Source organism: Gymnoscopelus braueri (assembly GCF_963280865.1).
Source record: "Gymnoscopelus braueri genome assembly, chromosome: 22".
NCBI classification, from domain to species: domain Eukaryota; kingdom Metazoa; phylum Chordata; class Actinopteri; order Myctophiformes; family Myctophidae; genus Gymnoscopelus; species Gymnoscopelus braueri.
This window is the reverse complement of record NC_137624.1, coordinates 29,695,771-29,714,291: the sequence shown is the minus strand read 5'-3', so window position 1 is coordinate 29,714,291 and position 18,521 is coordinate 29,695,771. Positions and strand designations below refer to the sequence as shown.

The 18,521-nt window shown below is 42.9% G+C and overlaps 1 protein-coding gene across 1 annotated transcript in view; it reads right to left on the bottom strand.

Annotated features, from left to right (window-relative positions):
- Nucleotides 1–7,352, bottom strand: part of ntng2b (netrin g2b) — a gene marked incomplete at its 5' end in the record, with an annotated part of 69,147 nt that extends 61,795 nt beyond the window's left edge. Inside the window, one exon of the mRNA XM_080418707.1 lies at nt 7,140–7,352. Within this exon, the coding sequence (XP_080274833.1) occupies nt 7,140–7,352 (213 nt within the window). The remainder of the gene's footprint in view (nt 1–7,139) is intronic.
- Nucleotides 7,353–18,521: the final 11,169 nt, after the last annotated feature.

Genomic DNA, 18,521 nt, shown 5'->3' with positions numbered 1-18,521 from the left:
GAAAGAGCAGAGTTCTTTCATTTTGTTTGTTTGTTTGTTTGTTTGATTGTTATTTTTTAACCCATTAAGACCTGAGGCCGATTCTACAAATGCCTTCTATATCAGTAGTTCTCGCACTTTCAAAATGTTTCAAAAATGATCAAAAATAGCAGATGTGCAAGCTTGCAGCGTGGCACGAAGTGGCGCACAGTTAGCTTGTATATCTACTATTTTTGAATAGCCAACACAAAAATCTAAAATGACACAGATGCTTTCCTGGTTTTAATGGGTTTTTTTTTTTTATAATTTAAGATTTTGTTTGTGGTTAAGTGGTTAAAGGCTCAGTGTCTGAGACATCCTGTTTCCTCTCTCTGTGACTTGAAAGAAAACAATGAAACTTTAAACACTGTTTAAACACTCAATAGAAAGATCCTCAAAGACAAAAGCTTTTTTACATCCTTAAGTTATGGAGAGGTACATTTTTGTGTTATCTGTGCAAAAAAGGCGATTGTCAAATATATGCAATCTGGACAAAACAGCCAGTGAAGCCTTTAATCTGGCTGACAAATGGTCAGAAACCAGTTTGCAGACATCACAGTATCACTTTGCAGGCTGAAAGTACTGAATGAATTATCAGCAAATCCCTGTGTATTCTGCATAGGCCTATTGTGTTCCTTTCTCTTTGCCTTGATCTCTTTCCAACTTTTATGATCACGTCTCAAATATTGTCCTACAATCATCACTCAGCTGACCCTCTGTGATCTTTTTTTTCTCTTTCCACTTCAACTGGAAGTTTGGCGATTGTATTGCCAGCAAGGGGAATAAAGGTAGATACCGTCAGAGAACACAATTTATTTTGAAGAGGCATCAAATGAAATGACCCTCCCATTAAAAAAAAGGCGACAGAAGGGGAAAGGAAGGGATATTGCTTTTTCACTCAAAACGTTAATCTTTTGTTGAAGTTTTCCCATCATACTGGAGATGTCCATTAATACACTCTGTGGGGCATTATACATATATTACTGTTAGATTTTACTTAGAGCCCGAGCAATCAATCGGGCCTATCACCGATATATCGGTATCAGCGTATATGTTGTCCAATATGCATATTTCTTTACAAAACACAATGCATAGAAATATGCTTGTAGTCATTCAGAAATTGTTCTATTTGCATTTATTTTGTTTATAGTTACTTATAATTAGTACATTCCCAATGAAGTACTGTTCAGTGCACTGATGCCATTTTACACATAATGTATTTAACAATAACGTTTATTGTTAAACTGTAAAATATCCTGCCTCCATCACATATCGGCCAATATATCGATATCATTCAGTATTATTATAATTTTTTGAATCCTTAGTTTTTACTTTATTGTCCCAGAGGGAGATTTGTCTTCAGTGCCCGTTCAACACAGAAACAAACAGACATGAAGAGTAGCATGTTAAACACTGCAACATACTGTACATAGAATCTCCATAAATACATCCATACTTCCTCCTAGCACATAACACTGTCAGCGAGGCAGTTTATTTAATGCTGCAATGGCAGTGGACAAGTCTGCTTTAAAGGAAAGTAGTTAAAATGACTTTTGATACATTTAAGATTGGCTACGAGTGCTTTTCCTTTAAACTTGATTTCTTCACCACGGTCGACGCCTCCACAATACTAGTGTGTTCCGCCCTGTGTCCTGTATGTCTAAAGTCTGCTAAAAAGCATGCGAGTGTACAGTATGTAATGCATATCTACTGCTACAGGACAGAACAGAAGGATCTGGACACAGCTCAGCCTCCTGCTCAGATTACCAGTAGGGCACGACACATTATACTGTATGTGGTGGTACTGTAGGGAGCGACATACATTGATGTTATGCATGACAATGCAGGAAATCCTTACGATTTTGAAGCACATCATACAGCTTCCCTATGAACCATAAACGAACTAAAGCATTTTGAATATTTGGGTCTGGAAAATGTCAAATTGACACATGCACGCACGTACGCACGTGCGCACACACGTACGTACGTACGAACGAACACACACACACACACACACACACACACACACACACACACACACACACACACACACACACACACACACACACACACACACACACACACACACACACACACACACACACACACACACACACACACTCTCTCTCTCTCTCTCTCTCTCTCTCTCTCTCTCTCTCTCTCTCTCTCTCTCTCTCTCTCTCTCTCATCCCACAGATGCTCATGGATACATAATTATGGACAAGTAGTTCTGCATCTCCTATCCCAATAGGTTTACATTTTATAGATCCCCTGAGTTTTGAGAATACTGTACTGTACAGTATGTACACTCATGCATACAGTAAACACGCACGCACGCTTACACACACACACACACACACACACACACACACACACACACACCATACCGACCCTGACGAGTGAGCCTTGAAATGTTACAGCCAAGTGCATTAGCTGAAGGCCAAGGCAACGAGTACTGATGAATCGGATAACATTATCTGATTCATCAGTTGATTTGGCTGTGACACTATTAAGTGTTGTCCATGCCAGGCCCTGAGAGGTGACAGCTGTCATCCAGGGAGGTGGCTTGGCTGTCACGTGAGTTCACCTGAGGCTGTCTGAGGTCTTGTGGCCAATCCTACTTAGTATCACCTCAGTCAGGGATAAGTCTCACTTACTCTCACTTGTCCTACTATACTGCCAACACACCTTAAAGCTCCTTGCCCAAGAAGAAACCAAGCTATGATATCATTGCTTCCCCCCGCCTTCTCTGTTCTTCACACACTGACTCCTTCACAGTAAAATCCTGGGTGTTCATTTAACTCTTAGAGTTACAAATGGATATATTAGCACTGAGTTATTATTTTTTTACTGTGTATATACGTAGCTCTTTGTCTTGCTCACATTTTCTCTGCGCTCTCTTCGTTAATTATGCCCTGCGCTCCCGTCCCTACTCACGCTGTGCCTAAATTCACCTCCAAGGGTGTATTATTATTAGGATACCGGATACCTGGGCTAGCTTTTACCCCAGGGAGGTGCATCAGGGATGGGCCACCACTGGGCATGGATGGCCCTTGTCCGTGGCCTCGGCTAGCCCGCTACTGGGGGGGAGGGCAGGCTGGTCAAGCCTGGCGGGGCCGGGGAGGGCAGGTCAGTAGGCAGCATGGATACAGGCCCAGTCTGGGAAGCACTCATCCACTGATTCACAGCTACCAGCTGCCATCTTCCTCTCCTTCCAGCAAGCTCCTCTTCCGCTGCTGCGCGGCTCCTCTCTCTCTCTCTCTCTCTCTCTCTCTCTCTCTCTCTCTCTCTCTCTCTCTCTCTCTCTCTCTCTCTCTCTCCTCTCCTCTCCTCTCCTCTCTCATGTCTATTTTTAGAGCTGGCTGATTTCTACCGTCTAAACTGGGCAGATCTGTTGTGGAGCGGGAGGATGTGATTTTGTCTTACTTACATTTGGTACACATACAGTACCGTGCGTTAACACATGGCACTCTTCCCTGTGAATGTCTTTTTCATGTGGTGCATTTCTGCACACGTATACCTGCCTGCAGCCAATATCCACAGGACTACTCCTTAACCTGGACCCAAGGGAGTTGGTGATTGAAGGTTTTGGTTCAAAACCAAAAACTACTGACACAAACAACAATAGACCAAGGTCTTTTTGAATGCGGCATTCTTGTACAGACTGTGTGTGTGTGTGTGTGTGTGTGTGTGTGTGTGTGTGTGTGTGTGTGTGTGTGTGTGTGTGTGTGTGTGTGTGTGTGTGTGTGTGTGTGTGTGTGTGTGTGTGTGTGTGTGTGTGTGTGTGTGTGTGTGTGTGTACTACTGAGCAACACTGGTCTGATTTCATCTTTCTGCTTAGCTAAGCTGGGATCCTCCTCACCTCTCCCTCATCATTAGCCACCCCTGTCCGCAACAAACACACACATACACGCACACACGCACACGCACACACACACACACACACACACACACACACACACACACACACACACACACACACAGACACACACACACACACACACACACACACACACACACACACACACACACACACACACACACAGACACACACACACCCTCTCATTCTCCATCTCCCCCAGAGCTAGCTGGGACCATGTAGCTGCACTTCAGAGAAGCCACTAACCAGCTACTGAGGCTCCTAATACAGAAAACTAGCAACAGTGGCGTCGTCCTAAAACTGGAGCGTAGGGTTCTGTCATGTTGAAATAAGCCAACATGCTGGCCTGTTTGGCTGAAGAGAAGGACTGCTGCAATCCCCAGGAACAAGTGGGATAAATAGAGAATAAAAAATGGATCCCTAAGGGGACAGAGGGACCAAACTAAACCAGTGCAAAGCAGGGAAAGCCGTGTTTCAACACCAGAACGCCCAAATGTCGAATTTGCCCATAGTTTTGTTCAGGAACATACTGTAACAGTTATTGGGCGAGAGAGGGGGAAAATATTCAGCACCTTCCGCAGTGTGTCTCAAGACTTATTAAGGATGAGCAGCTCTGCGCATTGGGTAATGCAGTCTTTTTTCGGTGCCCTGACTTTCCCTTGACTTGTGGGATTGCTGAATGAGTGAATGTAAATGTACACCAATTAGATACGAAACCCGGCTTTTCTGTAAAGCTGCCAAATCCAGAGGTGAGAGGAGGGGGAAATAAATGCTGCTTTTCAGAAAATAAATGAAATGTATACCAATAACCCCAACTGATACTGAGTTAGAGGGTCCAAGATAGAAGGGAAAGGAGGAAGAGATACAGTGGGCTAAATTCCCTACAACAGTCCAGGTGAAGTAATCCTACAGTATTTGCAAGGGAACTGATTTAACATTACACATAGAAATTGTTATAATCATTTGACTCCCTACAGGAAACATTGTTCTAATATTTGATTTAAAAAAAATCATAATTATTGCACCAAGGATTTGTGTGGAACGCCAAATAAAATTAAATAAAGGGTTTAGATTTTTCTGTTCTTTTTTTGTATAGCCTAGTAAAATCCGAAAGTAATATAGTTGTGCAATTATCTATTTATTTATCCTCTCACAAAGCTATTCAACAAATACTAGAGGGATGAAAAGGGAGAAACGTAACTGTTCTCAATGGTGTGGTTCTTGACTCGTGAAATATGAAATCCTAATTCAACCTACTTTCTGATTCTGTGATCTCCCAGAGCACCATGACTCGAATCTATTCATGTCTATTGGATACTTGAATGAACCTGCGATCTCACAACAATCTCACAGCAGTTCCAGCTGGTCCACCACGTTTCCCGGTTCAATCCCCACAACCTTGGGTGATCTGAAGTGAACCAGAACAAAAAATACTGTAAAGATCCTGTCCGGTGTGGAAGTGCTGACTAAGACCACCGTTGCTTCCTGACCCACCCTCTCTCTCTCTCTCTCTCTCTCTCTCTCTCTCTCTCTCTCTCTCTCTCTCTCTCTCTCTCTCTCTCTCCATCATAGGAGAACATTCTGGGAGCCTACGGACATGGCGTCGCTGGCAAACCCCTTGTAAGGAAGCCCATTAAGGATCCCATCAATATTTCATCATTGCTTGCTCAGAAACATAGTTGTAGAACTTTCCAGGCCAGTGCCATTAGAGGGCAGACGTCAATATGTTATGGCAGCAAGTGTCTCTTCACTTCTCCCTCTTTCCCTCCCTCCATCCTTCTCTCCTCTAAAGACTCATTAGTCATTGGAGAGGCTTTCTCAAGACGTCGGTGGTTTCCGCTACTTCTGCATTAAACAAATCATTAACCATTAGGTATCCAAGGAGCACAATATCCGCTCCTCCTGATGTCAAATGACTCCTGCCACTTTTATTAGTCTCAATGAGAAGAAGGATGGGAGGCATCTCTCTGTGTATGACGTTGTAGTGTGTACAGTAGGCCTATACTGCTTGTGTGTGTGTGTGTGTGTGTGTGTGTGTGTGTGTGTGTGTGTGTGTGTGTGTGTGTGTGTGTGTGTGTGTGTGTGTGTGTGTGTGTGTGTGCGCGTGCGCGCGTGCATGTGTGCATGTGTGCGTGCACGAGCGTGCGTGCTCACACACACACACACACACACACACACACACACACACACACACACACACACACACACACACACACACACACACAAGCAGATTTAAAGTGGAAGTTTGTAAATATTATTCACAGATAACAAATCAGTAATTGCAAAGAAATACTGACATAATTGTTAACTCAGACTTTTTCTCACGCACCTTAGAATTTTCAGACAGCTCCAACAACTACCAGCCACTTTAATTACTTGGATTAAATAAACAAGCCATTAAGAATACAAACTACACCCAGAGCTGCAGACTGTCAAACATTATCAGCCTGGTTGTGTCTCTCACAGTAAGTCCACTCTTCTAGCATACTCCGGTAAAAATAAACTTTGGGAAAAGGAGCAGGATATCTTTAATTGCAGTCCTTTTGAAAGTACAGTGATTTTATAGCTCCTCTTTAATTTAAATCTACATTACCCAAACTGGTAACTAGCCTATGGGCGTATGCATTAAATCGTGCATACAGATCAGATACTTATTTCAGTTCTCCACCCTTTTGCCCTCTGAATGCCCTTGGACAAAAAGGTCTTCTCTTTCCCACTTGCCGTTTATCAGACGAAATTTGAAATCCTCTCGAAAACCCAATCAAACCGGATGATAAGAGTCTGCCAACTCCATACCAGTGTAAACAACACCTCCGGACCTCTCCCAGGGAGGTCCAGGCATGCCAAGTCATTTCACCAGTGTCATCCCTTTTTGTAGACCATGAAACCAGGCACCTCTATATGAGGTAATGATGTTCTTATTCAGCCTAACATGGGCAACATGATAAACTTCATCATGTTGCATAATATGGATCGTTCATACTCACTGTCACATGTAAGGTCACTATGAGTGTAAAAATGGCCTTCATGATTTTTTTATGATGATAATGATATTAATAATAATAATAAAAACAACAACAATAATGATAATAATAATAATAATAATAATGCAATAAATGGCACTTTATTACAGTTAAAGTAAAGTTGATAGCCCTACCAGGCCTAAATATATATATTGTTACGCCAGATGAACTTTCTCACAATCAATTCTGTAATGAAATCAAGTATGTAAAAACCTCACCAGGGTGCAGAACCTCTCGGGAGGGTCTCCACAGGTGATCCCCGGCGGATCCACTTTGATTCGCATGTAGTCTTTCATGGGCGCAGGTTTCGGCTGACAGGCGTAGTGCTCCCACACCGAGCCCTCATCCGTGCTCACCAGGGACTTGCACAGTTCGTACTGGCCTAGCGTGAGGGCCACGCCATGCAGCAGCAGCACGGCCTGAAGGAGCATGGCCGGCGGAGGAGTGGATGATGGAGTGCAGGGGTCCGGCGATGGGCGAGGGGGCCACGGTACTCAGACGTGAGGTGAAGCGCATGGACCGCGGGTGGTGATCATAAGGATTGTAACTTCAACATACTGGTCGGATGGATGCTTCCACTCCAGTGCACGTAGAGTAGCAGGTAACCCGATGGCACACACTCCCTAAATAATAATAATAAAAAAATACTTATCTATCAAAAGGTGCTTATTTACAACTTTTTACGGCTTCCAAAGAGCAAAACGCTTTAGGGATTTGACTGCTGATTTGGAGTTGGTTTTGGGTCTGCTTTAACCATAGTGGTGTAGAACTGGATGTTTTAGTTGTTAGAAGGGATCCATGTCTCTGGCAGACAGAGAGTGAAGCTGCCCGTGGAGGACGATGACGATGATGCAGAGGTTTCCTCTCCAGGTTTCTCCATTGAACGGTTGTGTTTGATTGTCCTGGGGGAGACGTGTGGGAAAAGTTAAGGTGTGAGAATCATAAAGGATTTGATGTTAAGTCTATGCTTATTCATTTGGTGATTCAATTATTTTAACTGGGTGGTGATGTGAGGCGTGTAGCAGGTGTAATGTATGTATTCTAATTTGTAGCGTGCGTAATTTGTGCAAATTCAGATATAGGCTACATTTGTGATATTTATAAACAAGACAAAAGTTGGAGTCGTATAGTAAAAAGATGCACGTGGGTGGTTGTGTTTTTTTATCATTTAAACATAATATACGAAATGTGACACCATCCAAAGTTTTATACAGCAGCATATTTTACAGTTTACCGTTTGAAGCTAATTTCCCATTGCAATCCATATATAGCCCCACGTTTTCACCGACACTGCCAACCATAAATGACAACTCATCAAGTCAATCATCTATTTATCTGTCCCATTAAGCCTACACAAATGCACTCGTGAGTATCCCAGGGTTTTTTGATTGATTGATTGATTGATCGATTGATTGATTGATTGAATACTTTATTAACAGTTTGCAAATCGTATCCTACAGTGGTACGATTTTACAATGATTGTTAAAAAACACAAAAAAGCCCTATAGGGGCTTGTTTCCATTGTGGTCCTGGCTACTTTGTTAATAATCCCTTCGGTAGGCTAATGTTAACTTTCAATAGTTACTAGAGTTAGCCTACTTTCGAGACTTACTGCCGTGTACAATAATGGCACGGTATCCTATAGTGACTGAGTAATGCTGTCCTTTGTAGGTGATAACCCTTTGCGTAAAAACTAAACACGTGTGCTGCTGGAGCCGGGTGTTCTGGAGAATTGATACCCTCTATAGCTGAAAGTGGTTGAGCACAAGTGTGCATAAGTCACCATACCAACTGATTCAAGTTGTCACCCTGTGGACCCTGTGGTATAGAACTGTACTTTTTTTTTTAGCTTTTTTTGAAAACTGTTAATAAAGTATTCAATCAAAAATCAATCAAATCAATCACAGGTCCCTGTTCATGTGGACTCAATAAGACTTTGTCCAGGCCGCTATAGTTATTCCGTCAACTCACTGCATTGACACTCGTAGGGGTGTGTCTGTCAATTTATACTGTAGTGCAGGCGACCGAGGACTATCGTTTAGATGCGATCCGATGTATTATTCGTTTGTTGTAATCTTAGAGTAAAAGTGTTTAACAACTCGAATGACATTAGAGGCGGTCCAAATATTCCACAACTCACTGATGTGCCGCTGTCCGTGGTGCTGAAACGGCAACACCATTGAACTACCATTCAGAACTCACTGATAGGCTTCTTCGGTAATATAATGTTACTTCAAAGAGATTTGCTGGTATTTCTTAATATTATGAGATAAATTCACTTACTTATAATATTCACTCGGGGAGAAGAAGAGCACTTTAATGCATGTCCCGTGATCTGACCGTCCCTCTCCACAACAAATCCCTTCGTTCATCCACGGGTGTAGCCTACCGTAGTTCCGTTATCTGACTGCCGGATCGCTGTTTGTTTAGCCTCCTGCCGCTTACTTTTTTATTACACCGTGGATGGCGGCAGGGTGGACGATGTCCTCCTGGATGTGAAACGGGTGAATTCCAGCATCAGTGAGTAGTCAAAAGTATAAAAATATTGACTTTGAGGAAAGGGCTCGTGTCCCTCCGCCCTTCTTCTTCCCCTCCTACTTTACAAGCTCGGGTTTATCCTGGATGCTCAAGGGCAGAAAAAAAAAAAAAAAAAGCTTTATGGAAAATCTCACTCCTCTCTCTCTCTCTCCCCACCCTCTGTTTTTCTCAAATACGCTCTCTCTCTCTCTCTCTCTCTCTCTCTCTCTCTCTCTCTCTCTCTCTCTCTCTCTCTCTCTCTCTCTCTCTCTCTCTCTCTCTCGCTCTCTCTCTCTCTCAGTTAATGCCCAGGCTAAATCCTTTTACCATCACTTTCAATCACTATCTGAGCTTTTATCTGCTTGCATGCTGCCTGCTGAACCGGGGCGGTGCAACTTCCCCTCCGTTCTTGCTCACTGATCCCCGGCACCAAACTGTTCCCCATCGGGCCGATCCTGTACGCCCGGGTTGGGTCCCCACTCTGCTTAAAGCAGTGGTCCTCAACCTGTGGGTCGGGGTCCAACACTGGTCCAGCATTGGTCAAATTGTCAAATAATACTAGAAAGAGGCAAATATTGTGAAAATAGCCAATCTACAAGCTCACAACACCTCGCGTTGTGAGGCGTTGTGAGCTTGTAGATCTGCTATTTTCACAATATGTATCTGTGGACCGAATCAAACAAAATGTAATGCCTCAACTCCTACATTCCAAATGTTTATCAGGGTGGGGGGGGTCCCCAGTTCAAATGTGATTATTTTTGGGGGGTCACGGCCTGAAAAGGTTGAGAACCACTGACTTATTAGTTAAACTAATTTCCTCATCAAATTATCCAAGGAATGGGACATGCAGGTCAACAATACCACCCACCTCTAGTCCTGCGTGTCATGACCTCCCAGGGTCCCTATATGTCGGTGAACTGACAATGCTAACAGGAGAAGCACAGAGAATGGAAGAGGATTCCCGAGCTGTCACCACATGCTCTCTTAATTGACAAAGAAAGCATCTCCCAGTCAGTACCATGAGACATGAGATCCCTCTAAAATGAGTCTTCCTTATATTTTGACCCAAATGTCATCCATTTTACTTGCAGGTAGAACGGCAGCTTCTCTGCAGTGGGACCTAACTCCTCTTGCTGTGTCATGGTATGTCACACCAGGTAGGCATCCGTTCACGGATAAATGCCAAGTTCATGGAGTTCTCTCGGTTAGCTGTCTTGGGGAAGCTTTCTATTTTAGAAAATACAGCTCTCTAATAGAACTATGTAATCTACTCTTGGATAGATATTGTTTAGATGATGAATCACGGCCTCTGTAATTGTGGAAACCATAAACTTTAGGCTTATGCTTTAAAGGTAGCTTTTCTTTCTTTTTTTTTAAGCAAATCTTTTGGAAATGTAAACCTCAGATCCCTGAATGGGACACATGTCTCGGTGTACTGTCCATGGCACTGAATCATGCGTTGTAAGCTTGTAGATCAGCTATTTTCAAATAGCCAATGTATAAAGGGTTAAAGAGGTTCAACTGATTTTGATGTTACGTTAACTAATTTAGCTGGAACGCCCCTGGGGGTGTCGCAACCTCTGGCCCATGGCACTGAAACAGCATGTGCTGTACATGGTACTGAAACAACATGCTCTGTCCATGGTACTGAAACAACATGCTCTGTCCATGGTACGGAAACCACATGGCACCAATAACACCATTTAACTATGTATGAACCAGGACTTTGGCACATTACAACATTTTTGAGAAAATGCAACGTGCGTGCGTGTGTGTGTGTGTGTGTGTGTGTGTGTGTGTGTGTGTGTGTGTGTGTGTGTGTGTGTGTGTGTGTGTGTGTGTGTGTGTGTGTGTGTGTGTGTGTGTGTGTGTGTGTGTGTGTGTGTGTGTGTGTGAGAGAGAGAGAGAGAGAGAGAGAGAGAGAGAGAGAGAGAGAGAGAGAGAGGGTGGGTGGGAGGTATGATTTGGAAGAAACCATGAACCTAGTGTTAAGAACTGACAGTACATCCCAGAGTGGATCGATAGTTTGTCCTTGTCGTGCCTCCTGTCTCTATTCATGTACAGTATTTGGGACCTTAACTCTTCTTGTAGCGATGAGGGGTTTAAAGAGCATCTCTTCTCTCCTCATATGGGGCAGGTGAAAAGAGGAATTTACACCCCAGGTATCAATAACGTATCACAAAAACACTGCATTTACGAAGGAGGCCTTTATATAACATACTGCATAACATGCCTTTAATTGCCACAACAGAGGAACAGAGAGAATCGGGACACTGAATTTACCCATCAGCCTTTGAGTCAGAGATGAAACGCAAACAATGTGGCAGTCTTCACAGTTGGAACATCTGTCAAAAAATACCGTAGTAGCCTACATTTTCGGCTCGATATTAAACTTTAAAGGCCTTCAAGTGAATTAGCATTGGTTTAGCTTCCCTTACACCAGAAAGCCCCATGTGTTTCTCCTCTCACTAGTTTGGTCTCAGCGCTTTGAAGCACAGGCACGTTGCTGATCTAAGGGATGGTCAGATTTATAATGTGTCCATCACACTTCAAATGTGACTTGTTATGATTAAGCCCTTAATATTCCTTTCTTTTTTTGTAGTTGGGTAGGCCTACTAATCACGTGTGTGAACAGTCTAGCTCAGGGCATTTTGGCAATAACCTCAGGGCATGCATTTAAATTAATGAAATTTTATTGTAGCTGTTAACCAAAGTTAACGTAGCTTTATGGCATTACACGAAACAAGAATGTGTTACAGCACAGGATAGGGTTAAATGGATTTACACTTCACTAAATTTACTTGAATGTGCATCAATAGCCTGATAGAAATGTCAGCCCTGAACATGATGAATGAGTGATATTGTATTTTGGAATTACATTATGCCAACCTAAACAAGAACATCAATAACAATAGAACACCCTGTGCTAGCTAATAGACTCATACATGATTGTGCAGGAAGACAGAGAATTGCTGCATTATATATCCTAATCCCACACAGCAAAATCCTCAGTGTCAATTTAACTCTGCATTTTAGACATTTGACTGTGCTACTGTATATCAAAAGAGATACCATCTCAGTGGCATTGTGGTTATAGTGTCCACCCTGAGATTGGAAGTTTGAGGTTCAATTGCAGAGTCATACCAAATATGATAAAAATGGTACCCATTGCCTCCCTGCTTGGCACTCAGCATCAAGGGTTGGATTGGGGGTACGTCTCTGTGACATACTAGCATCATGTCCAGGAATATCAAGCTGCCTCATGATACGGAAATAGGAGATCGGTTCCTGACCTATGGGCCACATGGATCTGGAGCTGTTGGTTCCCAAGGCTTACTTAGATGCTAGTTATGATTTGCAGTGATAAACATGACAATAGTTTAAAACATTTAAAACATTATCTGCCCTCATAGATATGGCCTCTGAATCCATTGGCCATCTGACGGACCTCACAGTGCCTTAACACTTGTTTGAAATGCTGAGCATAAGTAAGTGACATAAGCCCATGGCGTGACGCTCTCTCTCTCTCTCTCTCTCTCTCTCTCTCTCTCTCTCTCTCTCTCTCTCTCTCTCTCTCTCTCTCTCTCTCGCTCTCTCTCTCAGTCTGCATTTGTATTTTGGCAGAGGGGCAGGACTGTCGGAGTAGCCGGGCTGGCAGACCTTGATAAAAAATATACCCTTCATCGTGGCAGCCTGCAGAGTCTGGACAAGGTTCAGGACAGTGCTCATCTCTCTCTCTCTCTCTCTCTCTCTCTCTCTCTCTCTCTCTCTCTCTCTCTCTCTCTCGCCCCCCCCCCCCTCTCTGTTTGCTCAAGTGGTGATGCAAAAGTCAACTTGTGCTTGAGTCACACTCTTGCATTAATCACTTTCGAACCTTGGGAAGGCCCCAAACAATTGGTGCATGATCAGATATATGATGAGGGAAAAAAAGGTGCAGCACCTAATATAGAGCCCTGGGGGACCCTGGTCAACAAAGTATATATGGTTTACGTGGTTAGATAACCTATCCCCCCAGTGAACACAATCCAATATTTGAAATAATCCCGAATATATTGGATATTGGAGCATCATTTGCGGTTTTAGTTGTTTCAGTTGGTTAGTTTTCACACTTACAGTACGCTTTTCTGTTCAGAGGCAAGGCATATTTTTTGTCTTCATCATTAAAATTCCAGTGACTGAAATTATATCTGTTAAGTACGTCTCTGTAAAGCAATGGAATCAAGTTCAGCGACTGAACAAGCTATCATCATTTTAAAACGCTGATCAGAGCATTACATCACGCAAAGCTTGGCCCATCAAATCCGGATGTCATGTTTGTGACCTTTGTTGGCCAATCAAATCCGGATGCTATACCTTTACCACCCAACCCACCGTCCACCCATAAGCCAGTTTTAATATATAAGATGTCAACATACCTACGGAAACACTGCACCAAAAATAGGCAATGTACAAGTGCACAGCATTTCATGATGCGATGTGATTTTTGGTGTACGACTCTGTCGTACAATTAAAGGAGTAGTTCACCCAAAAAATGATTTATTTTCTATCAATTGCACACCCCATGAAGCCTTGAATTCATGGATTTGTTTTTGTTTTTGTTGCATTCCTAAGCTAATAATTTGATTCCCGTCTCCTACCGACTAATGTATCCGGTAGGAGACACAAAGTAGATTCTTTGTGTCTCCTACCGGAAATACACACGGTCATCAAATTGTTGGCTTAGGAATGCGACAAAAACGAAAATAAATCCATGAATTCAAGGCTTCATGGGGCGTGCAATTGATATAAAATAAGTCATTTTTTTGGGTGAACTCCTCCTTTAAGTATAAATCAGGCAGGAGGCTGTTAAATCCAATCCCTCTGGATCATCAATGCTTAAAGTTGCACACAGTGGGCTTCACATTGTGTCTTTCATCCGCAATGTTCTTATTTGGGTTAGTAAGTCTAGTGGTCAAACCCTGGACAGCCTGTCACTTTTAGACAAATGAGCACTCAAAAGCCTAGCTGCCCGATCACATAACCACCTGGGGCCGCCAGACGATGGCTGGTCATACAAGTATAGACACATAAAGGTACAGTGGTGGAAAGTAACTGAGTACATTTACTGAAGTACTGTACTTACTGTAAGTAAAATGTTGAGGTACTTTTACTTTACTGGAGTATTTCCAATTTGCAATACTTTTACTTCTACTCCACTACATCTCAGAGACAAATATTGTACTTTTACTCCACTGTAATTATTTGAAAGCTTTAATTACTAGTTACTTTAGATTTTGATTATCATTACAGAACATGCATTAACCACTTCAGCCCTATTTAAACTTCTGCTATTTTCAAAAGATTTATAGATTGTATACATTTTAGACATATGATAACTTGTAAAACGGGACATTCTGCATAATGAGTACTTTTACTTTATTTTGATGCCAGTACTTTTACTCAAGTACATTTTGAATACCAGACATTTACTAGTAACAGTATTTCTTACATTGCAGTATTGGAGTACTCCACCACTGTAAAGGTAATACGTATACGCACACACACACACACACACACACACACACACACACACACACACACACACACACACACACACACACACACACACACACACACACATACACACAGGCACGCACGCTTCCGCACACACACACACACACGCACACACACAGAGCATGGTTTCCTAGCAACCCCTAGTTAGTGGGCCTACCTAGGGAGTGATGCTCTTTTCACTTACATCAGGTGTTTGCCCGCCATGCTCACTGCCAATGACCCTGTGGTGACCCTGAAACCCTCCCACCCACGTAATCCTTTTAGCCAAAAAGAAGTTATTAATATCACAACAAAACTGTTATTTTTACCCATTGTTTAATGTTTAGTGTCCACCCTGAAATTAGGAGGTCATGGGTTAAATCCTTGGCCGGGTCATGCCAAGGACTATACAAATGGGACCAAATGCCTCCCTGATTGGCACTCGGCATCAAGGGTTGGATTGGGGGTGAGTCCCTGTGACATACTAGCGTCATGTCCAGGGCGTGTACCTGCACATCCAGCCGCCTCACGCTACAGAAACAGGAGGTATAGGCTCCCGCCCCATGGGCCACATGGCTCGGGAACCGTTGGTCCCCAAGGCGACTTACTTACTTAAAGGCATACTAGGTAACGTTTTCAACAAAACTAAAGTTAAATTGTATATCTTTTGTGAGTGGCAAAAGTTTCACAACACCCACTCCATGAATTTCACCCCCGGAAGCCTTTTATTTATATATTTTCTATTGAACGTGGACGGGGGGGACTTTCCCGGGAAAATGACGTTCCTGGCCAACGTCATGACGTCGTGGCCGACGTCCTGGCCGACGTCATGACGTCGGCCAGGAACACCGCAACGGTTTCCTGTTTGGCCAGGAACTACCGCGCTAATAACAAAAAGGAACCTCACGCTGATTTTAAGAGAATGTAGGATTGGAAGATCGAAAAAGAACAGAAAAAGAAAGCACAGCTCATGGTAACTAATGCTCCACTGGCTAAGAGAAACGATCCGTAGATAGTATAAAACAATTAAAAGATCGCTTTTTGAAACGCTTCCGGCTTCCGGTGAAAACGAATGGAATTCTGGGTAATCGAGGACTACGGAAATTGTATGCAGTGACGGTAGTGACCAGCAGAGGTTGCTAAAAATCGTTATTTGTGATTCTGCATTGTACAACTTTAAATTACTTACTTAAAACAGTTATCAATCTACGATAATACTTTATTGTCAGCTCACACGGAAATTTGTCTTGTGACAATTTGTCTTGTGTATATGTGTCTTGCAACACATATACACACATTTGACATAGCACAGAAAACAAAAACTAAATTATGTACATAAAAACATAAAGACAAGAGCAATGTCAACCGCTCAGCCTACCCCTGGCCAAACTCCTGATTAACCCTCAAAGTCGACTGATGGACAAAGGACCTCTTCAGTCTGACTTTTATGTATGCTGGAACACCGTATCTCCTTCCCGAAGGCAGCAACTCTCCATACAAAACATGGCTAGTGCTTTACGTGATATTCCATGCCAATCTTAAAATAGTGGTTCTCAAACTTTTACGTGCCACGGACCCCCACCTGAAAATATGTTGTGCCAGGGACCCCCCAGAAGCAAAGATTTGAATTCAAAATGTTCGCCTTAAAAAGATTTGCCCACATTTTCGAGATTTTTGAATAGCCAAAGTATAAAATATGGATAAAGTGATTAAAATTATTGTGATTTGTGGCACCTTTATTAACTAATTTCGCTGGGGACCCCCTGGTACCCCCCAAGGACCCCTGGAGGTCCGCAGACCCCACTTTAAGAACCAATGCCTTAGAATACTGTTATTATACGTAGAGGTGGACATAAGTCACAAGTATCTAAAAATACAAATACTCAAGTAAAGTATATAGGTACTTGTACTTAGCAATGTACTTCGTTACTGTCCACCAATGTTAATATCAACCCAAATCAGTTATTAACATCTCAGAGGCTGTTCTACTGCATCCATGTTCTCCTGTGTATTCATTTAGCTCTTTCTGCCTCTCATTCATGAGTTGTTACTTTAATAATTTACCCAAAAATGTAGCCTTGCGGGTCTCATGTAATCTGAGAGTGTAAAATTGGGCCCAAATGGACCTGTAAGGGTCTCATGTGGTCTGAGAGTGCAAAAAAATAAAATAATAATGGTTGAATGAATACAGAATTCTAGTGTAGAATCGCCTCCCTTGTTGGGAGTGTTAGTGGATAGCGCAGTTAAAGAACCAGAAGTATTGTGTTGGTCAGCAGATATAACACTGTGACGTTTACTTTATTCTGCATATTTTTTTGGAACTTTTTAAAGTGAAAGTGTTTCTGTGCAGTTTATAAACACTGACCCAATGAAAAGTACTAACAAGAGCTTATGAGTAAATAATTACTACGTTGGATCCATCAAAACGAAGGCTCTTTTTTTCCATTTCCTGAAAAGTAACAGTTTTGGACATTACTATGCAAGGTTTCCACCCGACAGCAACCATACATAACACCTGTGAGGTTTATGCTGCATATGAGTCAGTTTGGAAGTGGGATAGCAGTGCTGATTGGTCTGAGATCCAACAGGATGGGCGGTTGGCCCAGTTGGTGTCCTGTCACACACTGAGCCAGCAGGACACACACTAATCTACTGTACTGTGGTGTGTGTGTGTGTGTGTGTGTGTGTGTGTGTGTGTGTGTGTGTGTGTGTGTGTGTGTGTGTGTGTGTGTGTGTGTGTGTGTGTGTGTGTGTGTGTGTGTGTGTGTGTGTGTGTGTGTGTGTGTGTGTGTGTGTGAGAGAGAGAGAGAGAGAGAGAGAGAGAGAGAGAGAGAGAGAGAGAGAGAGAGAGAGAGAGAGAGAGAGAGAGAGAGAGAGAGAGAGTGGGAGAATGGCCTCTTTTCTCCTGTGCCTGACTGAAACCGAGGACTGAGTATGTCCTCATGTGATCCGGTGATCGATGCAGGTCTCTCTAGAGGTGCCTTTCACACCGCTCCCTCTGCTCTCTAAAGGCTAATATAATACTTTGTTCCGTGTCATCCGTACAAAAAGAGCTGCATGTTCAACCGTAAAATGTGTCACAGCGAAACGTGAAAAAAAACAATATTCGTCAGCGAAACACACCAACAGTTTTCAGTTGGATGTTATGTCAGCGAAACATGGTCACTCGATGAAGTATAAATTTGCCCGTTGACCCGACGGTTCCCAATCTTTTTACGTCAAGGCCCAAAAGAGAAATTTGATGTCTGCCTGGGACCCAAACTAGTGAAAATATCACATCTATAACGCGATGCGACGCGTTGTGAGCTTGTAGATCTGTATCAGTAGATAACTCACAACCCATAAAAATGTGTTCACAACCCACAAATGGTCCCGACCCAGTGTTTGGGAACCACTGGACTAGACAACCACATGACTGGAAAACCACATGAACCTACAGCTTGTAGAGCTTGTAGATCGGCTATTTTCAGCAACTAGAGATCTCCACTTATTGCTGAGTCATAGTAACATGAGCGTGACGACGTGGTCCGCCGGCCCACCCGCCCTGTCTG